The 26838-nt window shown below is 41.4% G+C and overlaps 1 protein-coding gene across 2 annotated transcripts in view; it reads left to right on the top strand.

Moving 5' to 3' along the window:
* Nucleotides 1-26838, top strand: part of LOC124556855 (polycomb protein Scm) — a 195527-nt gene that overhangs the window by 23452 nt on the left and 145237 nt on the right. For both annotated transcript variants that reach the window (XM_047130876.1, XM_047130875.1), the window contains exon 3: nt 17473-17621. In XM_047130876.1, the coding sequence (XP_046986832.1) occupies nt 17473-17621 (149 nt within the window). The remainder of the gene's footprint in view (nt 1-17472; nt 17622-26838) is intronic.

Raw genomic sequence — 26838 nt, 5'->3', positions numbered from 1 at the left:
AAAGCGTTGTTTTTTTTTTTTAATTTTTATTGCCACTCATTGCACTTCTTATTCCAAAATGCAACAAAACTGACAAATTCAGAAAAATTCCCGCTTTTTGGATAACATCGTTTGATAGATGTACATATCACATTTTTCAGTTACACAAATAGAGCCACCAAATACTCAATGAACTATGATTAAGTTGTTTGCGTCATATTGATACTGAGTATCAGACAGCACCTGAAGAAGACTGTGACTCACACAGCTGAAATATCATGCAGGAAAGATGCAAATTACTGGCAGAAACCCAATTAATCAACACGTCAATGCCACGCTGGGAAAGCCTGAAGAATTAAAAGTTGTTTGTGTTTTGGACAAACATTTATTGTATGTGTAATCTAAAGAAGTACTTCGGTCAGCCCAATCTCTGCTATGTACTGTATTATGGCTAATATGGTATTTATGGAGATGTAGATTTGCTTGCTTATCAACAAAAGAAAAACTGGTTTGGTGATAATTGTGCAGAAATTGTACTCACTTGAAAAAGAGCCGGCCGAAGTGGCCGTGCGGTTAAAGGCGCTGCAGTCTGGAACCGCAAGACCGCTACGGTCGCAGGTTCGAATCCTGCCTCGGGCATGGATGTTTGTGATGTCCTTAGGTTAGTTAGGTTTAACTAGTTCTGAGTTCTAGGGGACTAATGACCTCAGCAGTTGAGTCCCATAGTGCTCAGAGCCATTTGAACCAACTTGAAAAAGAGGATATTATGAAGTAAGCATTTATCCCTGTGTTTCCTTTAGAGAGTGTGTGTGTGTGTGTGTGTGTGTGTGTGTGTGTGTGTGTGTGTGTGTGTGTGTGTGTGTAAAAGTAATTTGAGGAGTTACCTCAACAAGCTCTATCCTTACAGTCTGGCTTTTGCCTATGGCTTAACAACACTGTGCTATCTCTGCTGTTCCCACTCATATTACAAGTTTGATAACAAATATATACAACTCATGTATTAGCCCATTTTATCACTTTCTGCTGCGTGTGTAAAAATTTATTTCATTTCAATATTGAAAAAATTGCCTTAAATAATAAATAACTTTTGTTTATGTATCAAGATATTTTGAGACTATTTTTCCAAAAAGGGGTAAAGAAAGATTGGGAAGGCAGTTGAGAGGAACTAACATGTAACATACTATGAGTCATAATTACTAAGGGAGAATGTCAACATAAATTTGTTAACACATTAGATTAAAATTTCCTGCAAATAGGTTATTGGTTAACTGTTGCATTCTTCTTTCCAGTTACATGACATTTAAGTTAAAACTGGAATATTTTACACAGTAGAGAACTAATAAGTGAAATACATGTCACATGTTAAAATGTTGAGGTTAAATGTAAAGTTAGAGATCGACAATTGATGTAAGAACATGTTGTGAGAAATATCTGAGGTATATGGCAAGTTACTTTGAAGACAGAAAACAGTATCAATTCAACAAATTCTTGACAGTTGGAAAAGTTCAAAAGAAAAGATGAAAGTTCCCAATATTGGGCAAGGAATTCTGTTAGAAGTGTCCAATGCTGTGTAAGTATATAGTGTACATATTAACTGCATTCAGAAAGTAACATCTACAATGGAGCAAATCAGTAAAGCGAAGGGAAGTTCAGGTCAGATATTTTTATGAGGAGGATATATGCCATAGATTTATTAAATACTGACTGCAAGGAAGAGTAGGTTAAATGAAATACAGGGTACCTCACGAGACCAACCAGAAGCATAAAACAGAAACGTTTGTCATAATTGAGAGAAGTGTAAAAATGAATAAGATTATTTAGTAATGAATTTCAATTGATGTGATGAAACAATAACAAGTTGCCGGAGTGATTTTTTATTTTTTTATTTTTAGAAGAGTAGATAAATGTGAAAGAATACAAGGGTTACATTAATAAACATATCTGCCTAATAATCATGTCTAAATGCTTTCAGAAACAAGTGTGTAATGAATTAGGGGGCATTTTTAAGCTTTACTGCAGAAAATTTCCTTATCATAGCATCATTGTTATCAGATAAGTACAGATGCTCTTATAAATATGTGGTGATGTCTTACAGCCTCCTGGATTTAGTTAACATACAAGTTATTTTACATTAACTGTCCATTATAATTACATGACCTTAAAGGCTGTCAATTCAATGAAAAACTTATGGATTACAATTAAAAACAATTTAAATTGGAACCATCACACAGAAAATGTTGTGATGAAGGTGAGTCAAAGACAGTGTTTTATTCACAGGACATCTATAAGATATAACAAATCTACTAAAGGGACTACCTAGACTACACTAGTCTGTTCTCTTGCGGAATATTGCATCACGGTATTGGATCTATGCTAAATAGGATTGATAGAACATACAATAAGCTCAAAGGAGGACAGCTTGTTTTACGTCATGAAATAGGGCAGAGATTTTCATGAGTATGAGGAGCAATTTCTGGTGTCGATCATTGAAACAAAAGCATTTTTTTGTTGCAACAAGATTTTTCTTGAAAGTACAATCAAACACTTAAGTGTGAATTGCAGAGTAATCATATAGATGTAGAATATTGCTTTCGTTATTGTAATAGTTAATTAAGTTGACAACCCCAGTGAAAGCTAAAATATAAAGATGTAATATCAAGTTTTTGAGCAATTTCAGTACAACTTTACAAAGAGCCATACGATGTGCGTTGGTAATGATTGCCACAAGCAAAGTGAAGATGGCAGAACAACATATCTGTATAGCCAATGGTGTTATGTTTTAGTTTTGACATGGGAGAAACCAATATTGTATTCAAGCAGAACAACTGCTGTTAGCATACTACATATCATAGTGTAATGAAACAGAATTTTCACAGAAAAAACCAGCCACACAGAAACACCCAGTAAATGATTCAACGTCAGGTTTTAGGGGGCTAATGATCACTGTGTCTGTGGTATTTTCAATAAAGCCACATGTGCTCCCCAGGTTGTTCTAAATGGCTCAGCGACCTCAGCATTCATTTGTGTTGTCTTGTATCGCAAGGAAGCAAGGGAGAGGATGATGGTACGAGTGGGTGGTATCCTCTTTCTACGATACAAATGCACATGTGGATTAATACAGTATTTATGTGAACTGGAATTTTTACTAAACTTGAATAGAGTCCATGTTGTGTGGTACAAGTTCATCAGTAATAGTCCTCTTGCAGACTGATGTAAAGTACTAATCCTGCTATAGTCACTAATCTGGTTGCTATGTACTGTCATAGTCTGTCACAAACTAAACCTGCTCTGCAAGTAAACTGACAGACACCAGCTGGATGTTGGTGTGGGTGAGGCCCTCTGGTCAGTGACGGTGTCCTAAATATTGCTGTCGCGGGGATGTTGGCAGCGTGTTGTTCATGGTGTCTCTCTGGCCTCTCTCGTGATAGGGGCACTTGATCCATGGCCTAATCGATCTTTGCACTTCATCTTTGCCAGCCAATATGACAGCTTACGCCAGCACATTTCTTCCCCCCAAAATGTGGCACTGTTGTCGTTTAGGTAGGATACGAACAACAATGGGGAGAAGGTTGTGGCAGGATGCTGGACACACAGAGATGAGCTGGGAGCCGTGACTGTGGAGGACGGCATACTCCCAACCATACCCCACCATCTGCCTTCCAAAGCAACAGGAACATCCTCTGGAAAACTGGTGCGTGGGTACACATCCGAGCCTGAGGGCATGTCATGTGGTGATGATGGCGACGACGGGTCTGTGTCCATTAGGTCAGCGAGTGGGGGCGGCGAGGACGAGGGCGCATCATCCATCTGCTCCTCCTGGGGTGCCCTGGTGGCACCAGAGGGCAGCTGCAAAGGCCGCATGGTCCTGTGAGGCTGTGACTCTGTGGGAAGAAAAGCAGCAGAATCACGGGGCAAATGACACGCACTGGTTCTGGTGGCAGCACTGCAAACCATCGGGACCTGCAATGAAGAACATAAAAGAGCCAACACGACAGTGGATCACGCCTCTTTCCCAGTGACCACGGTTGCCATAAACCCTGAAAAGAAAAAAGATTGCGTGGCACAAAGCCGTACTTGCAGACCATTGGCAGGGCTTCGATGCTGTTGGGTGTAGCAAGTGTAGTAGTGTCCGATGGTGGCGGCCATGCAGAAGTGCTGCTGGTGATGGTCCGTCTTGTGGGTGGGAGGGATAGGAGGCGTGAAAGAGGTGCAGAACCTGTTCCCATGTGTGGGTGGTGCTGAGCTTGGCCATCTGCTGTTTAAAACTGCGTATGACGCGTTCTGCTTTTCCGTTGGACTGGAGTGAAACGGAGCACTTTTTAGATGACGAATGCTGTTTCGTTCACAAAACTGTTCAAAACCACATGAAGTGAACTGTGGTCCGTTGTCAAACACAAGTACTTCTGTAAACCTTCTATGCAAAATATGGAGGACAATACTTGAATGCTGCTACGTGAGGTGGTAGATTTCATAAGCACCGCAAATTGAAACTTGCTAAATGAATCTACCACTATGATTCAACAAGTGTTCCAGAATAGTCCTGCGTAGTCTATGTGCTCTTGTTGCCATGGTGATTGAGTCTTAGGTCAAGCTGAGAATGTCGGTGGTGGTGCGAATTGGTTTTCTGCACATGTGCAACACTGTGACATCATCTGTTCAATGTGGGCATCCATGCCCTGCCACGTACAGTGCCGTTGTGCTAACTGGTTAGTGCGAACAATTCCCCAATGCCCTTGGTGGAGCAACTGCAACACATCCTTTTGCAACACTTTGGGCATTAGTGCATGCGATTGTCCACTATAATTTTGAACTAGAATCACACCTTGTTGAACTGAAAGGTTATGCTGACGTGCAAAATAAAGTGCACAACAGAGTTCTGGATACTGTTCAATGAAGAGGCCAAGACGTGTGAATGTAATGCAACAAAATCTTGATCTGGGTCTCCTTCCATAGCCTGTGCAATATTTCTGTAGTGCTAGGGAAAAGATTCCAGCAATTCAGAGTCCTGCACATTGATCTGGCAACAAGATGCGGCAGATGCATCAAAATCAAAGTCTGGGCCAATTGGATGGTGAGATATGGCATCTGCATTGCCATGCTTTGCTGTAGGTCTGTACACAGCTTCATACTGAGCTGCGAAAGCAACAAAGCCCAACATTGCAATTTTTGAGCAGTGCATGTAGGAACCTACTTTGACGGATGAAACAAGGACTGCAAGGGCTTGTGATCTATCACTAAAAAGAACTTGGGACCATACAAATAGTGATGGAATTTGGTCACACCATACACAATAGCAAGAGCCTCTTTTTCTGTTTGAGAATAATTGCACTGAATTTGAGTTAATAACTTTGAGGCAATAGCAATGGGTCTGTCTTGTGCACCAATTCTGTGCAAAAGCACAGTGTCAATTCCATAGGAAGAAGCGTTGACTTGCAAAACTAACAGCTTGGCAGGGTCAAAATGCACTAAATATCTGTCACTAAGGAAAGCATTTTTGAGTTCCTGAAATGCATCTTGAGTCTTTAGCCCACACAAAAGGTACATTTTTGTGACGTAGGCAGTGTAATGGAGCCACAATCTGAGCGGCACTCAGTATGAACCAAATGTGGTATGTCATCTTGCCTAGTACTGACAGCAGTTCAGAGACATTGTGAGGAACAGGCAGGTCACTGATTGCAAGCAAATGAGATTGGAGAGGGTGCGCACCCTGACTGTTTATCACATGGCCTACGTACTGTAGTTCAGTTTGAAAAAAGTCACACTTTTCCAGACGACTCTTGAGTTCTGCTTCTGACAACACTTGAAAAAGAGTATGCAGATTGGCAATGTGTTCCTCTGGTGTATGACCTGAGATGACAATATCGTCAAGGTAGTTTGAACCAAATGGCACTTTTGCAGTCTGCTGTTGCAAGTAATGTTGAAAAATGGCGAGTGCGGAAGCACTGTTGAAGGACAAACGCAAATACTTGAACAGTCCTAAGTGTGTTTTTACAACAAACACTTTCTGTGATTCTTCATCAAATGGAATTTGCAAGTAGGCATCACGTGAATCTATCTTAGATAAGTAACGTCCTGCACCAAGCCTGTGAATGAGTTCCATAACTACTGTCTGTTGGTTGACTGTAGACTTGGAAGTTGACACAAATGCAAATGCAACCAGAAGGCTTAGGCAACAAAACTAGAGGACTTCTCCATTGATTAGCTTGAGTGGGAGCAATTACACCATATCTACCAGTTTTTGCAATTCATTGGCTACTTTGTCTCAAAGCAACTGGAACAGGATGCCCCCTGAGAAGCTTAGGCTGTGTATTGTCTTTCAATGTAACATGCGCTACAAAGCTATTAACTTTCCCCATTCCTTCTGAAAATAGTTCAGGATAGTCGTTAAGCAAGCTAACTACACTGTCTTTTGGTTCAAAAGCATACACTGATAGTACATAGTCTTGGATGCTTGATTTCAGCACATTAAAATTCACTGTCTTAGAATGAGATTTGTAAGTGGCAGGCAAACTACACTGTCCAAGCACTGGAATTTCCTGTCCATTGTAAGCACTGAGGTGCTTACTAGATTTACAAAGGCATAGTGTGCATAACTGTTCATACGTGGTGCGATTAAGCAGTTACTGAGACACCTGTGTCTAAGTGAAGGTTCACACGTCAGCCAGCAGTTCGTAATGAGACAAATAGTTTGTGAAAATGTCATTGCACACCACTAGGGTGAGGAGGCAGCACAACCTCGATCTACATTTGTCAGAACATGTCGTAGGTTTTGAAAACTCAGCATTCACTGCATTTTCATGAGCCTATTTTTTTTTTCTGAGAATGGGCAAAATTGGCGTTTTAGTGCTGTTGCAAACAAACTGCTTGGACATGGCTGTTTTTCCACATGTGTAACATGTGGATGGGCAATATTGTCTTTTACGGTGAGCAAAACATCTAGGGCAAGACTCACTAAATTCACAGGCCTGTTTACATGTCTACATGGCTGTCCACACCGCTGTGTATGTGCTTGTTGTTGTGACTGATTGGGGCGGTCATGAACAAGGGGCAACTCAACCTGACAAATCAGGGCCTGGTCAAACTTATCAGCCGCTGTGGCACCCGATCCATATTACTGTAAGATTTGCAATACTTGGAGCAGTGATGGATCAGAGTACTCTAAGATCTTTTCCCGTATTCTACTATCTGGGACATTGAATCTTACTGCATCACGTATCGTGAGATCACTGTAAAAGTTACCATGACTACACTTAAATTTACACTTCCTAGTCATGCCTGTTAATTCTGTGTACCACTGGTGGTACGTCTGTTCCGGGTTTTACTGCAAGCGAAAGAACTGATATCTATCTGCAGCTTCTTAGACTTGCTGGTCATAGTATTGAGTTAATGAAGCGATTACTTGGTCATAGACGAGTTCATCAGGAGACGCGGTTGGGAATAGTTTTTGTATTAATCTGAACATGGGGGACCTCGCAATCAAAAGGAAGTATTGTAACTTTACAGTACCTTGAACACGATGCGCTTGACACAATCTGCTTGGAACTGAGTCAGGTATTCAATCCATTCCTCCTCTATATGTAAAACATTCTCAGTATTCTTGCTGCATCAGTTCTGAATAAAATCTCGAGCTTCCGACAATTACCTCCATCGTCATCGTCAGCTCCTGACAATGACGATGGACGTGATCGTCGAAAGCTTGAGATTTTATCCAGAATTGACGTGGCAAGAATACCGAGAATGTTTTACATATAAGTGCCGCCGCAAAAAACTTCGTTTCTATTCCTCCTCCATTTTCTTAAATTGCTGGAATGTTGATACATTGGTCGGCAGCACTTGTTGAACTGGGCGATGCAGCTTGTGCAGCCAGTAGTTGTTGGACAGTCACCAGTAAGTTAGTGAGTTGTTGACCCTGAAACTGAAAAACTTGTGTTACATCCGTCACATTGGCCATCTACAGCTGAGGTGCAGGGGTGGGGAGTGGAGGGGGCGGGGAATTCATGGGTTACACAAGTACATTATATCAAAAAGCAAGCAAAGCCTCTGAAAAGAGAAATTTGATTAGTTCTGTGGCTCCCCTCCCGGACTATGTGCAATAACACAGCAACAAATTAGCAAATAGGAACACTTGAACACAATCACCCCTCCAAGCTAAAACACAAGAGAAGCAAGCAAAATCTTTGGCAAAGTTGATTATCTTTGATTGCGACTGAATTATCCTCGTTCGCCATTGTAGAGTCTTGTTCCGCAAGGAAACAAGGAAGAGGATGTTGTTTGGGTGGCCGGTATCCTCTTTCTACAACACAAATGCACACTTGAATTAATACAGTTCTTTATTTACATGAACTGGAAACATTAACTTAACGTGAATTGAATCCATGTTTCGTGGTACAAGCTCTTCTGTAATAGTCCTCTTTGCTGTCACAAAGTTTAGGTTCTCACTGGTAGTAAAGTACAATTCTGGTTGGTAAATTAGACCTGCTATAGTCACTAATCTGGTCGCTATGTACTGTCTTAGTCTGTGTCAAACTAAACGTGCTCTGCAAGTAAACTGATAGGCACCAAACTGTTGCAAGTGATTGAGTCTCTCTGGTCAGTGGTGGCAGCCTGTCAAGAGGGCATTGGCAGCATGTTGCTTGTGGGTGTCTCTCTGGCTTCTCTCGTGATAAGCGCACTTGATCCAGTGCCTACTAATTGATCTTTACACGTCATCTTTGCTGACCATTGTGCCGGCGACGGCTTACGCCAGCACAATTTTCTTGGTGTGGGTGTGCAGAACAAGGGTTTCTCGAGTTGGGGACTTCAAGGACTGCCTATCCTCTGTAACTGTAAGCTCTGGGCATACTTCATTAACCATGATGTGGTGCTGCAATGGAATTTTGTGTGTCACAGGGAACGAGAATTTTGGCTTAACCAACTGGACTGTGAGGATGGTATAAATCTGTATAAAATAGAAACCTCAATCTCAAGATGTGCTGCACCCCGCTGAGACCCATTGCTGATGAGGCAGAACAGTTGTTTAGTGGGCAACCACAGGGGAACCTGCTACACCCAGGCAAGTTGTGCTCTGTCTGGGTGTATGCTTCCTTCACCAGCTACTCTGGGACTTCAGTGAAGCCTAAATCTCTCTCTCTTCTACTCCTAGCAGTTCATGTGGTCAAGTGGGCAGTATTAAAACCCAAACCATAAAGCGCTCTCGGGTAGCAAGTCCACCTGAGATATTTTTGCGTGAAAGAGAAAGCAATTCTAGTAATGGACCACACAGCATGGTAAATAATGTAGTTATAATTGTTAAACATGTAGAAGGTTTATTTGAAAAACTGTCATCTTTCTACATCTATAAAGCTTGAGAGGGAATTGCAGGACAGCTTAAATCTATTAAGAGGCTGCCCAACGCTACACTCCTGATCAAGACACTGAAAGCTGCCCAAGTAGGCAAGTTCTTAGATGCCAAACTACTTGGAGAATTTTCTATCAGCAGTGAATTATTATTACTACTACTACTACTATAATACTGTACTGTAGAAGCAACTATGAAAGACAAAAAACATAAAAAATGACAGGAACACCAGATTTTTGTTGAAAACAAGTGATTACATTGTGGCTTGTATACTGGTGGTGCAGATTTGATGATATGCATAAACAAAGCATTGTTCTTACTTCATCTTCTCCTACACATGCACTCAAATAGCTATCGAAAGTGTTCTAGCCCCATTCAGTGATCTCCATTTGTGTGGCTAGGTCCTACAGTACTATTTGTATGTGCATCCGTTTTGGGGTCCGTGAATGGTACTTTGTGAACAACAGTCGTATGCTTAAATCCTTTGTTATTCAGATGGTCATACAGTCTGTAATGGATAGAAGTTACAGTAGTTCCCAGAAGCATGTATTCCTTTGTGACACGAGCACCTTCTTCTTACACCTGGGTACATCCTTAAGAGAAACACTTGTGGGGCTCTTGTTCTATTCCTCCGAATATCCACCTTTCTTTCACTTTATCTTCTCTCCCAAATGTTCTTCTTCCAAACATTGTTTCGTCGATCTCCATGACAACCACTTTGCCATCAAAATTTTTCACTTTGTTTCACACACATTTCTCTACTAAATCTTTTCCAATCTTCTACAGTCTTCTGTGTGGTATACAGCTCATCTGTGATTTAAAAAAATTTCCTACACCTTAATCCATAAATACATTGATTGCAACTGGACTCGCATTCGGGAGGACGACGGTTCAATCCCGTCTCCAGCCATCCTGATTTAGGTTTTCCGTGATTTCCCTAAATCGTTTCAGGCAAATGCCGAGATGGTTCCTTTGAAAGGGCACGGCCAATTTCCTTCCCAATCCTTCCCTAACCCGAGCTTGCGCTCCGTCTCTAATGACCTCGTTGTCGACGGGACGTTAAACACTACCCACCACCACCGCCATTGATTGCAAATTTTTTATGGACTTAGGTGATTCCCGCAAACCAAGAGTTTTTGCGAATGCCACAGCTGATTCAATTGTCCCTATTTCTGCAGCTTGACTGCACCCCATCTGTACCTTTCTTATTTGTAATAAGGCTCATAGCTTGACCATACTTGGTACATTTCATTTCTAGCTATTAATCTGTGCGATATGCACCACTTCACTATGTTGCCCTTGTAATCTGTAAAGACAAGGTCACTGAAACAAAGTTGTTAGCTCACCACTGCTGAAAAAACATTGGAGGGAAATCATGTTGTTGTTCACTGAAAAAAAAGCTGCCATTTCAGGCAGACTTCATTTGTTTTGATATTTCTCATTGCCTGTTTACAAAAATTAACAATTATTGTAGATTTCTAAGGTGTTTAAAGACTGAGAAAGTTACCTCAGAAAATTGCAAGTTTATACATGTAAAAATATAAATACTTTTACTCAAATTTTCATTAGGTTGTGACAGTTCATGACAAAATTGTCAGCTTCCAACCATACCAAGACCTCAGGCTACTCTGCAGATTCATCTGTCACCTCAACTGACATTTTCTGTACACAATTGTTGGCTTCAGCAACTTACAAACAAATTATCAGCTTCTAACATAACCTGTACTTCAGGCCAATGCTACAAGGCAATGCTATAAGTCATTTTGTCAACTGTGCCACCTATGTTCTGTATATCAAACTAATTCTTTAATATTATTTTGCCATGAATGATGTTATGTGTATCAATTGATAGAAACATCAGGCGCTGCAGTAGCAGAAAATGAGGAAAGGACATCCAGCCCATGCGAATAATTAGTGAGTGTCTGTCATCACTACCAAAATCCCATATCAGTCTGTCATTGCACAATGAAAATTTCTGTAACTTAGAGAGCTCTAATAATAACTGCTTCAACATAAAAGTGACTGACTTAATCTATATATTGATAATAGAAGTGCCAAGATGCAGCAGATACAGAAAATGAAGGGAGGGTTGTCCTCACAAAATGAGTTATTCGTAGTAGTCAGTCATCACCACCAATAATCTGCATTTCAGACTAAATCATTAGTAATATTTCATCAAAAAAACTGTACCTTACATCCATTTGAACCAGTTTACTTTAGTCGTCTCTTGATCTGCTGTAGCCTAAAATTTTTACCCCTCACACTTCCCTCCAATACTAAACTGATGATTCCTCTGTGTCTCAGAATGTGCCTGTCAAGCAATCCCTTCCTTCATTAAAGCTATCACATAAATTTCTGTACTACCCAGTTCTACTGTGTACTTTCGCAGTAGTTATGCAGTACCCATCTAATCTTAAGCATTCTTCTGTAGTACTGCATTTCAAAAGCTTCTATTCTCTTCTTGTCTGAACTGTGTATTGCCTACATTTCACTTCATACAAGGCTACAGTTCCATACAAATACCATCAGAAAAGACTTCCTAAAACGTAAGTATATATTCTATGTTAACAAATTTCTCTTCTTCCCAAAAACTTTTTTTGTGGTTGTCAGTGTACATTTCATAATCCTTGTTTTTTCAGCCATTATTGGTTATTTTACTGCCCAAATAGCAGAACTCATCTACTACTTGTAGTGCGTCATTTCCTAATCTTAATTCCACCAGCTTTGCCTGATTTAATTCAACTACATTCCATTACCCTTGTTTTGCTTTTGTTGATGCTCATCATATAGCCTCCTTTCAAGGTACTGTTTCTTTCAGTCAAGTGCTATTTCAACTCTTTTCTGTCTTTGATAGAATAACAATGTTATTGGCAAACCGCATTTTTTTAATTTCTTCTCCAAGAACTTTAATTCCTTTTCCATATTTTTCTTTGGTTTCTTTTACCGCTTGCTTAATGTACAGATTCAATAATGTTGGGGTTAAGCTATAATTCTGTCTCAGTCGGTTAAGCTATAATCCTGTCTCAGTCCCTCCTCAACTAGTGCTTCCCTTCCATGTCCTCTGACTCTTATAACTGCCATCTGGTTTCTGTAAAAGTTGCATAAAACCTTTTGCCCCATGTATCTTGTCCTTGCTACTTCCAGAATTTCAAAGAGTGTATTCTAGTAATGTTATCAAAAGCTTTATCTAAGTCTAAAAATGCTGCAAGAATAAGTTTGCATTCCTTTGACCTGTCTTGTAAGACAAGTTGTAGGGTCAGTATTGACTCTCGTGCTGATACATTTCTCCAGGACCCAAACTGATATTCGCTGAGGTCTGCTTCTACCAGTTTTTCCATTCTTCGGTTAATAATTCATGTTAGTATTTTGCATCATGACTTATTAAACTCATGGATCAGTATTATTCACCCATGTCATCACCTACTTCCTTGGAATCAGGATTACTACATTCTGCTTGAAGTCTGAGATTATTTCACCTGTCTCGTACATCTTGCACACCAGGTGGAAGTTTTGTCATTTCTGGCTGTCCCAAGGAAATCAGTAGTTTTGAGGGGATGTTGTTTACTCCAGGAGCCTCATTTCAACACAGGTTTTTCAGTGATCTGTCAAATTCTGCTATTAGTATCATATTTTCCAGCTAATCTTTTTCTGCTTCCTCCTCCCTTTCCGTAATATTGCCTTCAAATTCATTTCCCATGTTCAGGCCCTCCACATAGTCCTTCCATCTTTCAGCTTCCCATCTTTGCTTAGCACTTTTCATCTGAGGTCTTGATATTCATAATTCATAGAATGCTTCTCTTTTCTCTAAAGACCTTTATAATTTTCTATGGATGGTATCTGTCTTTCCCCTAGTTGTACATGCTTCTATAGACTTCAGTTTACCCTTCAACCATTCTTGTGTACCTTTTATCAATCTCAATTTTTTAGATATATGTATTCCCTTTCAAGTGCTTCATTCAATGCATTTTTATATTTTCTCTTTTCATCAGTTAAATTCGGTATCACTGGTAATATGCAATGATTTATACTAGGCCTTGTGTTTCTACCTAGTTGATCCTCTGCTGTTTTCACTACTTCGCCTCTTAAAGCTACCCATTTGTCTTCTGCTGTGAACCTTTCCTCTTTTTCAGTCAGTTGTTGCCTAATGCTCTGTTCAAAACTCCCAACAAAATCTGGTTCTTCAATTTATCCAGGTCCCAACTCCTTAATTTTTTAGCTTTTTGCAATTTATTTGATTTTAGTTTACATTCCATAACCAATAAATTACGTCCATAGTCCACGTCTGCTCCTGAAAATGTCTTACAGTTTAAAATCTGATTCCAAAATGCCTGTCTTAGCATTATATAAACAATGTGAAACCTCCAGTGTCTCCAGGTCTTTTCCACATGTACAGCCATCTTTCATGATTCTTAAACAAAGTGTTAACACTGATTACATTATGGTGTGGGTAAAATTCTACCAGGTGGCTTACTCTCATTCCTTTTTCCCAGACCAGATTGTCCTATTATTTTTTCTCCTCTTCCTTTTGCTACTATTGAAATCCAGTCCTTCATCGCAATTGAATTTTCCTCTCCCTTAACTTCTTTTTTTATCTTATCATAAATTCTTTAAGTCTGCCCATCATCTTCGGAGCTAGTAGGCACCTAAATCTGGAGTGTTGCGATGGTTATTAGCTGAGAGTCTATCTTGGATATGATAATGTGTTCAGTATGCTATTCAGAGTAGCTGACCCACATTCCTGTTTCCTTACTCAGTAGTAGACCTCGTGCATGACATCTATATCTGTATCTATATCTATACTCTACAAACCACTGTGAAGTGCATAGCAGAGGGTACCTCCCATTGTACCATTTATTGGGGTTTCTTCCCATTCCATTCACGTATAGAGCATGGGAAGAATGATTGTTTGAATGTTTCTCTGTGTGCTGTAATTATTCTAATCATATCCTCATTTAACCTACGACCCCCCCCCCTCTCCCCCATTTTTTAAAATTTTCTAACCTACCTACCTTATTAAGAGATCTAGCAATCCATGCTCCAGTGTGTGGAATTCCAGTCTTGTTTTTCTTAATAAAGACGTTTTCCTGAGTAGTCCCCACTCGGAATATTTTACCCAGGAGGATGCCATCATCATTTAACCATACAGTAAAGCTGCATGTCAACAGGAAAAGTAATGGCTTTAGTTTCCCTTGTTTTGTCATTCACAGCCCCAGCACAGCAAGACCATGTGGCTGATTTTAGAAGGCCAGATCAGTCAATAGACCAGGCTGTTGCCCCTGCAACTACTGAAAAGGGTGCTGCCCCTGTTCAGGAAAATCATGTTTGTTTGGCCTCTCTACAGATACACCTCCATTGTAGTTGCACCTACAGTATTTTTATCGTTGAGGCATGCAAGCACACCTTGACAAGGTCCGTACTTCAGATCAGCCTGTCACAGAACAAAAATTTCTGTAAATTAGTCAGATCAGTAATAAGTGCTCCAACATAAAAAGTGCCAAACTGCTATATACATTGATGAAATGGATGCCAAGATGCAGCATAGGTAGAAAATGAATAAAGGTCTATCCATAAAACACAAGTAATTCATACCATTAGGCCACCAACACTACTATATTCCACATTTTGTAATAAATCATTAATATTATTTCACCTTAAAACTGAGTGTGTGTGTGTGTGTGTGTGTGTGTGTGTGTGTGTGTGTGTGTGTGTGTGTGTGTGTGTCAGAATCATCATAAATATATGCCAGAAATGTCAGTATTTCTCTAAAGCAGTAAGTGAAAAAATGTTGTAAGTAATTGGTATTTTCTTGCTAAAGCTCATCATCTACTGCATACTGTGCTCCAATTAGCTGTCACAAACTTGACAAGCACAAGCGTTGCCAACATCTGTGCTATACGGTGAACAAGAACAGCATGTGGACCACCCTCTATAAAGTTAAATTGGAATTTTTATTTGTACCTAATACACCTGCATAATATGTGTTGTTACACAGGCATTGTTGAAAGCAGATTTACTTAAAACAGGAGTAAGTTGAATATTTGTTTTTAGTAAATCTTGTTGGAAGCAGATTTGCTTAAAACAATGGTAAGTTGAATATATGTTTCTAGTAACCCTTGTATGCCTTGCTGTGGAGGACATACATAATCTGTAAGAGGCCACAGTAGAATATGTGTCTTGCAAATATTGCTTCACATGGCAGTGTGGGATGTTAAAGAAAAAATGCTGTGAGATAGTAGATTGTGTATGCTCAGTGTTAGGTATAAAATAAATGGATGACAAATTTTCTTTTAGGTGAGTTCAGATCTGCTGTGCAAATGAGCCAAAAATAATACCAGTCGTTGAGTTGAGAACAGTATGTGTGTTCGGAAGGAATAAGAGAGTAATCAATGAGAGTGAAATTTTTAGTCATGGCGGTAGGCTTGAATAGCCTAATGGTAAATCAACTCACAGAATGGAGGAAATACAAGTTAGCATTCTCCTTCCAACACAAATTTTCAATTATTTTTTCACACAAAAACATTGTTGATGGGTTGAATGAAATCTTAATTTATTGTAAACCACATTTGATTTTTTATAATTTATTTGTCCGAGAATTTATAATTTTATGAAATATAGACTTAGATTTACACAATTATTACTACTGGGTGAGAAGCCAGTGTAGAACACTGTCTGATGATATTACATTGCAGTAAGCAAGGTAGAGTGGAGTCGAAGAATTGAATGCTGTTAAGTAGTTAGCAAAAGGCACTAGGCTAGAAAGAGCACTCTGTTGTTTCAAAACTCTTCTCTCTCTAAGGGGCAGCACCTCCATGCCCACATCGACATGGTGACCATCTCAAGAGATTTCCTGTCACCTCCATATTGTTTGTTGCAAATCGACGAGTTCACAGGATGTAGAGCCATGATGATGTCTGTTTGTCTGGGTAAAATTACCCACTAACAGGGGCCCATTGAGATGATAGAGGTGGACGAAAAGTGATGAAGAGTAGTGGGTTTAAGGGCAAAGGGTGAAAAAAAGTGCCAAGGCAAGCGCCAAGGGAGGAAAAAACCTCTGCAACAGTCTGGACAAGTAGCAAGAGCAGTAGTGGATTTTCTTGCTATCTGTGACAGATCATGTTGATTAGTGATTGGGTATCGTGCAGTGTTTGACACCAGTGTCATAGCTTAGGTTTGTCATAAGAGTATCAATCAGAATCAACGTGAGGTACTGCTGGGCTGAGCACCAACACTGTCTCCTGGGCCAGCTGCAGCGTCTGTGTACCTGTAAAAGTCATAGTCATCGTATTAGTGGTTGACTGGCCACAGAATCGATTCCACATTGTAGGGGGTTATGTGAGTTCTGTTTGGGTTTAGCATGCAAAATTTGCCTTCTTTCTGTGGCAGGTTGAGCAGCTGTGTGATTCATCTGCCAATCAGCTTTCTGTGATGCAGGGGTTCGCTGTTATTTGCATTATTTGTGTTCACTAGCTTTCCACAGGTGGTTGTGTGTTCCTACTAAGGAGTGTCTTTCGACAGTTGTGCTTCCACCTATGGTTGTGGCTACAGTTTCCCAGATACAGGATGAAGGGGTTGTTTAAGTATCTTGAGTTCCAATGTAGTTGTATGACAAGTTTTTTTAACACCTATGAGACTGTCTCGAGGCGGTATTCATTGTGAACGTCCATGGTATGCATGTGTATCATGGAGGAGTGCTTATGATATGTAGCACTTTGTTCTGCATTACCTGCAGGCAGTTCAGGCATGTTGGAGTGAGCTCGGCAAGCTTATGGGTCAGTAATTTTTGGGAGGAAGTGGTCTTCCCGTGGCTTCCTGAACATTAGGACTTTGGCTGCCTTCCAACAGGCAGGAAAGTGTTGATGTCATAGGATGGCATTCATTTTGGAGCTGTTCTGATGATTGCTTGGATATTTTTGGCATTTTTGCATCTCAGCGCCTCTTTATATGATTCCAGAACGTACACTCATTGTTGAACTTATAGTGTGAGCTTGTAGTGTGACTGCTAAAGTTAATGCTGAATCAATCTCCTAATGTACTGATGTGGCATTACCTCAATCTGCAAATTAAAAGAAACTTGTGTACCATTGTTCTGATAGTATTTATAATGTCAGATATATATATTTTTTTAACCACTGTATGAAGCATTGCTCTTTTCACAGGTCCTGGACGACCTCCGAAGCCCAGAACCTCATGTACGTGGTGCAATGAAAATAAACTCCCGTTGAAGTATATACTTCCCACTCAACATGCTAAGAAAGAATTCTGCTCTGAAACTTGTTTGTCAGAGTTCAGAAAAGCATATATTAAGGTATGTGATAAGGTATCTTCAGAATGTTAATTTGGTCTAGCAGGTGAAATATTTGTATAATACTTAATTTGACTGTGTAGCTTCTGTTTCACATCTTATGGAGTATTGCATGTCCACAGCTTAGTGAATTCTGTTCTCTTAAAATTAATTAAATTGTTGTAATATTGTTGCTGCCACACATTCGATTCTTATATGGTTATGCTGTTTGGCTACACATCTTGTGTTTTATACTATTGAATCCAGTGAAAGTGGGTATTTAAATGTGTGTCACATCTAATAAGGTTACTTAAATGTGTATCACTTCTAATAGCTTTGAAGAGTGTTTTTCAGGACTGTTAGCTATATACACTGAATAATCAAATATGACTGCGTTTTAAGCTTTTAAAGTCCCTAGTTTTGTGTGGTTGTGGCATGCAGCCAGCAATGCAAGAGGATATGGGAAGTGCAGAAAATGCAGAAACAGAGGAGGCAGAGAAAAACATAGAAACATTAAAAGTATTTGCTAGAAAAGAACTTTTGATAGGTTCATTGAATTCAGTGGCTAATAGTGGTGGGATATACATTGTTACTATTACAGAAACTTGAAAATTGAATGTAAACAAAATTGTTGGTACAGTATATTGCAAATAAGAAAATAAAATGATGACAGTCTTGGATGTGAACAAAAATAGGCCCACATAGCCAAATTATTTAAGTATAACTGACAGAAATACTCAGAAATAATTAATGAAACATTAGTTTCTGAAGTTTCTGTTTCCATTTGGTGGCTCACGTGCAGAAAATGAACAAGTATATGCGTATGTAGGAAGATGATTGAATGGAGGTCAAGCAAAACAGACAAATACAGATCCACATCAAACTGAAGAGAAAGAAAATGCAAAATCAAGATTTGATGTTGGGATTTTGGAGCCTGAGTACTTCAGCTGAAGAGCAGAGAAACAAAGTTCTACGAGAGATGAAGAGAGGGGTTCAAGAAAATAGGAAATAAACTCACAATTAGAACTAAAAATGTGACAAAAGAAAACTTGCTAGTTTTTGGAGTTGACATTTTATGAGCTAGAGTAAACACACACACACACATACACACACACACACACACACACACACACACACACACACACACACACACACACTCTCTCTCTCTCTCTCTCTCTCTCTCTCTCTCTCTCTCACTAGCGGGCACCAAGCATGTGCACATGGTGCTGAATAGGTGGGATAGGTGTGTGTGTGTGTGTGTGTGTGTGTGTGTGTGTGTGTGTGTGTGACTCTAGCTCATAAAAAAGTAACTCGGAAAGATAGTAAGTTTTCTTTCTTTTTGTGTGTGCCTATCAACAACTCAGTGCTGCCACTTTTTGGTGAGTCATATCCTGTAATGTAAAAGTATTTGCATTCTACAAGAACTTCCCTGTAACAAGAAAACGAGAATGAGTTATTAAAAAAAAAAGAAAATAACAGGGTGTATACGACCCGGGACAACCGAGAGATTTGGGAAAAATGCGGGAATTTTTTCATCTGGGAGAAAACCGGGAAAATCCCGGGATCTTTTTAGAATTTTTTTTAAGAATTCCGGGAATTTTTCCTTGTTTTAGTTTTCAATCAAATTTTTGTAATTTTGACTGCTACGGATCGATACTCTAACAAAGGATATAACTGTATCCCGCTACTGCAGAATAATACGGCAACAATAAAATGTGAACAAGAACAGAAACGAAAATAAAACCTAAATTGCAAAGGAAATGTGCCATGTACAACAACAAAACACAGTGCTCATACAAGTGTTCGCCAAAAGCAAAATGTGTCAAAAGGCTTTAGGAAGACTGTGCAATGCTTCATAACAACAAACTGCCTCCGATGAGTGTGACGTCACAACTGTTTACATTAGATTCGGTTTAGCACTTACGAGTGGGGTCATGCGCACGCGCAGTTGAGTGGCGTATGAGTAGTACATTCTCACGTTTCTGGCTACAGAAATGTTGCTGTAGGCTGTGTAAGCAGTCGCAGCAAGCAACTAGATGCAACCGGGAAAAATTTTACTGCCGGGCCCAAGCTGCCAGATTCACACATGTGCAGCGGGCCCGGATATATGAGGAAGTGTGGGGGGTGTGCCAAATTCCTATTCTCGAGCCCAAAAGTCAGACACCAAGACTTCGAAAAAAGAGCATACTCGTGAAGAGTTTTTACGTACCGCAACTTCCCAACCATCGGTTCCTCCTTCCTCTAAACATCATACTTCCAAGAAGGCTACAAAGAAACCCAGTTCCTCTCCTTCTCCGCCAAGGCGTGTCCCATCTACAGCACCACCTGGCGGAAATCGCCCTCGGCCGTCTTCTGTGTTGCCGAGGCACACTGCTGGCGGCCGATCAACCGGCCGATCGCTGGTGGCAGGAGCTGCTCCTGACCAACCTATGGATCAGGATCTTCTGCCTTCGGCTGAATGCCATTCCATGCTGTCGGTCGCAAGCTCTGAGCAGTCGTTGAGTTGACAGCGACCTTGGTCACATTCCTCCATTTTCTGTTCACCCTATGTCCATTATCCACTGGAATATCCGCGGTATTCGAGCCAATCGGGATGAATTGTCGATCCTCTTAAGATCCTACTCGCGGGTCATCTTCTGTCTTCAGGAAACAAAGCTGCGTCCCCATGACCGCTTTGTTCTCCCTCATTTTCAGTCCGTCCGATATGATCTTCCCTCTGTTGAAGGCACTCCAGCACATGGAGGACTCATGATTCTTCTCCATGAAACTCTCCATTATCACCCAATCCATTTAAACACTTCCTTCCAAGCTGTCGCTGTCCGTGTTTCCCTTTCCGGATACACGTTCTCTCTTTGTACTGTATACATTCCATTGTCCACACCAATGGCACGAGCTGATCTCCTTCATCTTCTTGGTCAGCTTCCACCCCCATATTTGCTGGTTGGGGACTTCAATGTCCACCACCTGCTTTGGGGTTCTCCACATCCTTGTCCACGTGGCTCACTATTGCTAGACGTCTTCCACCAAGCAGATCTAGTTTGCCTCAACACTGGGGTCCCTACATTTTTGTCTGCCTCCACGACAAGTTTATCTCATTTGGACCTTGCGGTCGGTACTGTTCTGCTAGCTCGGCGCTTCGAATGGTTCGCCCTTGATTATACACACTCTAGTGATCAATTTCCATGTGTCCTTAGACTGCAGCCTCAACTGCCCTACATGCGCCCGCGACGCTGGAAGTTTGCCCAAGCTGATTGGACACTTTTTTCGTCTCTAGCGACATTCGATGACCGTCACTTTCCCAGCGTCGACGATGAGGTCACACATATTACCGACGTTATTCTTACAGCTGCGAAACGTTCAATACCACCCACCTCCGAATTGCCCCGGCGCCCCCCAGTCCCTTGGTGGAACGAGGCATGCTGTGATGCAATACGTGAGCGGCGACGTGCTCTCCGCGTTTTCCGCCACCATCCTACTTTGGCCAACTGTATCCGCTATAAGCAGTTCCAAGCGCGATGCCGTCGTGTCATCCGCGATAGCAAGAAGGCAAGCTGGAAATTCTTTATTAGCTCATTTAACACCTTCACTCCTTCCTCGGAAGTTTGGAGTCTGCTTCGACGGTTCTCAGGCGCGCCTAGTTTCTCCCCGGTCTCTGGGCTCACTGTCGCGCATGATACATTAGTGGACCCCGTCGCAATTTCTAACTCGTTGGGTCAGCACTTTGCTGAGATTTCGAGCTCTTCAAATTACCCGCCAGTGTTTCTCCCAAAGAAACGTGCAGCGGAAGTGCGACCTCTTGCTTTCTCTTCTCAAAATCGCGAAAGCTACAATACTGTTTTCTCCATGCGGGAACTCCAACATGCACTCTCTTCTTCTCGCTCCTCCGCCCCATGACCGGATGGTATCCACGTCCAAATGTTGCTGCATTTATCAACCCATAGTCTGCGATCCCTTAACACCCTCCGTGTCCTGAATGGTACCTCCTGGGGAGTGGACCGAGTGGTCCTTCTCCGCCTCTATCGCACCTTAGTGCGCTCGAAATTGGACTATGGAAGCATAGTCTACTCCTCTGCTCGGCCGTCTATTCTTTGGCATCTCAACTCTATCCACCACCGTGGATTACGTTTAGTGTCTGGAGCTTTTTACACCAGCCTTGTGGAAAGCCTTTATGCTGAGACTGCTGAACCTCCGCTGTCCAATCGGCGAGCAGTCCTTCTGAGTCGTTATGCTAGCCATCTGTCTTCCATGCCTGCTAATCCAGCCCATGACCTTTTTTTTGACACCTCCTTTGATGTAGGGTATGCAGGCCGCCCCTCCTCCCTACTACCACCGGGAGTCCGCTTCCGTCAACTGCTCCATTCTCTTTCCTTCCGCTTTCCTAAAACCTTCTTGACAATTTGGGGTACAGCACCGCCTTGGCTCCGTCCCTGGATCTTCCTGCTCTGTGACCTTTGTTGATTTCCCAAGGATGGTACCCCTTCACTTGTTTATCATCGGGCATTTGCTGCTCTATGTGCACAAATGACGGATGCCACATTTATTTACGCCGACGGCTCGAAAACATCTTTAGGTGTAGGGAGTCCCTATATTGTTGGCGACACCCCAAATCACTTTCGGCTTCCCGACCAGTGTTCGGTTTATACTGCGGAGCTTTACGCTGTTCTCCAGGCTGTCCACTACATCCGCCGCCATCAGCGGATACAGTACGTTATCTGCTCAGATTCTCTCAGCTCTCTCCTCAGTCTCCAAGCTCTTTATCCTGTGCACCCTCTGGTCCACCGGAGTCAGGACTGTCTGTGCTTGCTCCACCTGGGGGGCGTCTCGGTGGCGTTCCTCTGGCTCCTGGGAAACGTTGGTATCTGTGGAAATGAGGCGGCCGATATTGCAGCCAAGGCTGCAGTCTCTCTTCCTCGGCCAGCTATTCAATCGATTCCCTTCGCCGATCTACGGAGCGTTTTATGTCGACGTGTTGTTCATTTATGGCACACGCATTGGTCGACACTTACCCGTAATAAATTGCGGGACGTGAAAGCTCTTCCTTGTGCTTGGACCTCTTCCTCGCGAACGCGTCGTCGGGAGGAGGTAATTTTAACTAGACTCCGGATAGGGCACTGTCTTTTTAGCCATCAACATCTTTTAAGCAGCGATCCTCCCCCACTCTGTCCCCACTGCTCTCAGCTGTGGACGGTAAGACACCTTTTAATTGAGTGCCCCTATTTTAATCCGTTACGCTCCCGTCTACAGCTATCGCCTGATATATCATCGATTTTAGCAGATGACACGCGCTCAGCCGACCGCGTTCTCAAGTTTATTAGTGCCAGTCATTTGAAGCTTTTTTTGGGGACAACCAACCCCTTTCTGTAGTGGATTTTTAAGCCTTCCTTCTGGTTTTAGTTTCTCCAATTTTATGACTTTCATTCCCATTGCTGCTGGTTTTCAATTTCGGTTTTTTACTGTTTCCTAAGTCACGGACCGGGCGCTAATGACCATAGCAGTGCTGCGCCCTAAAAAAAAAAAAAAAATTGTTGCTTCAAAATTAATTCCTCTATAAGATCTCACAGAGCTTCCACAGTGAGTGAGGACTTGGTGACAACATACCAGGTAGATTAGTCGGTGCACATTATTACCCTTCCAATTTGTTGACTGTGACAGCCTTCCGATGAGGTCACTTCCACTGCAGTGAAATGGAGCAACTGAACGATAAAATAGTACTAAATGTTCAGGGAAGTAATTGAGGCGCATTAGCATTCCCTATAGTGGCTTACATAATGTCTGAGAGTTCACCAGAGCTCTGGCTAATTATATACTATCTTTGCAAATTCAACATGAGGTGATGTCAAAGTGTCATGAAAATTGTTCAGTATGGCTGGTTGTAAATGAGGTGGCATGATGAGCAACAATTTTTGTCCCATCGGGTTGTAATGTGTTGTATATAATGTTCCATCAGTTGGTCTGGTATCTCCTTTGACAGAGTCTTTCTTCTCAGAAGCCTCTGTGGTATTCAGTAGTGGTCAGTATTGTTCAGATGCAGTATTAATTAGTGCATTGATTACTGGGATATCACCAGTGCTGTAATGTATTTCCAGTGGATTCCACAAAGGAGAGTCATCATCCTTATTTTTGCATCTATTTTTGTGTTACTGTAATGTCATATTCCTGAAACTTCAGTATCCATTTTTCTAATCTTTCTAATGGATCCTTCAAGTTGATCAGTCAACGTAATGAATGATGGTCAGTTACAACAGTGAATGAATGACCTACCATATAAATAGGGCCAGAAATTACTGATTGCTCAAAACAATTGAAAGACACACTTTCTCATACAGTAATTTGCCTTGGACTTTGGGATTACTCTGAAAGTGTAGGCACTCACCCTTCCAGTGCCTTTCAAGATTTCTATAGAGCTGCGTTTATCCCATAACCACTGGCTTCTGTGTGTGGTTCCATCTCGGTACTCTCATCAAACATTTCCAGAATTGGTGATGCTGTGAGCGTCTCCTTAAGGATATAGAAAGATCTGTCATGCTCCTGCCCTCTAGAAAATTTGACTTCTCACAGCAGCAGTTCTTGTACTGGCCTTATTTTACAACTGAAATCCTTTATAAAACATTTTTGCCGGAGCAGATTCGAAGGAAGCCTTTCACCACAAGTGTGCCAAAGAGGATTCAGCAAATACCTGGACTGTGGACACACTTCCGGAGAGTTGTCAAGTGGTTTAAATGCTCTTCAAATGTATTTGAGAAAACAGTAATGTTATTCAGATAGGAAAAAATTAAGATGCCAAAGCAGGTTGTCTGTCATTTGTTCTGAGGTGGCTGGAGTGTTGAATAGACCAAGCTGCATAACTTTGAACCCATAGAGTCCATTAGGTATTATGAAGCAGTCTTTTCCTGGTCAGCCTCATCAACATTGATCCGTTAGCAGACAGTCTGCATTCCCATACTGGAGAAAAACTTCACTTCCTGCAGACAGTCCAAGGTGTTATCATTTCATGCTGGTGGGCATACATCCTTTTAGAGAATTTGTTCAGCCACTAGTAATTTATGCAGAAATGCCATGTTCCTTGTATCTTCTTCACGAGGACAATAGGACCAAGGACACTCTGACAACTGTATGGTGTCATCTCACAGCAGTTACACTGCTGACTTCTGCTCTATCTATTGTTCAGCTGGAGACATATAAGTGCTGACTGATTGGGAAAGGGGAAAAGGGGGGGGGGGCAGGATGATCCACGGGGTTGATATGGAGCTTAACTTGGGTCATTATAACTGCCTTGCCTCCACTCTGATCTTGAATGCACCTGAAAATTGATAAAGAATGTTTCACTTGCTGACTGTATAGTAAATCATCCAGTGGGTAGTTGATGATAATGGCCAACATGTTATGATCCTTTATCAGTGACACTGAGCTGTCCTTCCTGGACCTGTTCAGTTGTCCATGTTAGCTTAACCTTAGGAATGAGTTGCAGCTGTTCATGGCAGTTGGGCACCCAGAGTTGAACTTTTCCACTAGTGAGAGCTATGATCATCACTGAGCATCCACACTGTTGACTAGAACTCATCTCATTGATAGAATTGGTGTGTCTCCAACGACAGGCAATCACACATAGCAATTGTTGTCCAGCTTCGTCTCTCTGGAGCTCCAATCTTCGAAAGTCTATGACTGCTCATGAAATCTGCAAGAAGTCCTGTCCAAGAAAAACTTATGGTTGCAATATGATAATACATCCAGTTCTAATGGTTGTGGCCTATCACGTATAATTATTCTCACATTACTGTTCCCTGTCAGCTGAACGTATTTTCCTCTAAGAACCTTCAGCTTGACGGCCTTTGTATATTAGAACGCAGAGTTCTTCAGCTGACAATGATAAATACTCAGTATAACAGAAAATGTTCCATCAAGATTAGACTTGGGCCTGTATATGTTCATCATTGATGATGATGATGATGATGATGATGATGTGATTTGATGATACCATGACCACTATTGTCCACACAGTATTTTTATCTATGGTGGCCTCACCTCCATAGGTGCTCACGTCATTTACTTTTTCCCTGAGTTTTGTAGCTAGAAACTCTACATGGTGACACAGAATAGCTGCAAAGAGTTGGAGAGCAATCTTGACCAGGGAATGGAAATGATCTTTGTCTTGCAGATTGGCTGTAATCATCAGCTGTTGTATGCATATAACTGCCCTGTTTGGTGTCTTGTTGCTTAATAGTTGTTGAATGCTTTTCCCCTTTCTTTATTGTAGCATACAGCCTGCGTAGGGTATCCACAGTGGAAACATATTGGCACAACGTCTCCTGTTCTCCAGATGTCCATCTTTCTGTGAGGTGAGCAAATTGCTGAGGAAGCAAGCTGTACCAGTATGATTGAGAACCTTCGATATTGTCTGATAGCTGCAGCATAAGTCAGGTTTTTCGCCTCCAATTTTCGTTTTCCTTGCCAGTGATCGACTAATCTCTTCTTAACTTAGTGAGGCTATCTCCATCTTGCTGGGATCACTATTAGGTGCTGCTACTTATGACAGTCAGTGTTCATCATTAACAGACACCGTAAAACATCATATCTCCTCCATTGCTATCTGCTGCATTAGTGACGAGAGGTCCTAATGGTCTTCTTTGACCGCTATCAATATGACATTCACAAGTGTGTAGAATGTCTTTCTATCCACTCTTTTGTCTTGTGCATTGTCTCATTGTGCTGACACCTCTTTATGAAGTCTCCTCTGTATAGATACATCCTTCAAAGAAGCACATGGTAGATGTCCTGTGTCACACCCATCATTAGGTGTTATACTTTACCATTAGATTTGAGTTCACTGTGTAACACAGTGTTAAATACACTTTTTTCCCTGCTGTTGGGCTATGTTCTTCAGCAAATCAGACATGCTGCTGGTTACCACCATTATCGCCCCACCTGAAATTTGCCCCAACTCTTCAGCATTTCCTTATTGCTTGTTGTCTTAAAGCCACTGCTGTACTGTACCATCCAAGCAAAAGTAAACACTGGCAATTGACAAGACATATCATACTATCCACCTGCTGTATTAGGCAGCACGATCAAATCCCTGTAGCCACTTCACCGTGTCCTGGCTTGATATGTATCTGTCTCATCAATTCTTTCATATTCATTGTTATGCTAGCAGTGCGGACTGTAGGAAGAATGAAGTACTGTAGTTCCTAGTCCAAGCATCGGTTTTTGCTCACCCTCATACTCCGTGAGCCACTGCGTGGTG

The sequence above is a fragment of the Schistocerca americana genome, chromosome X (genome assembly GCF_021461395.2).
Source record: "Schistocerca americana isolate TAMUIC-IGC-003095 chromosome X, iqSchAmer2.1, whole genome shotgun sequence".
In the NCBI taxonomy this organism is placed as follows: domain Eukaryota; kingdom Metazoa; phylum Arthropoda; class Insecta; order Orthoptera; family Acrididae; genus Schistocerca; species Schistocerca americana.
The sequence above is the reverse complement of the archived record's forward strand: the minus strand, read 5'-3'. Positions and strand labels throughout refer to the sequence as shown.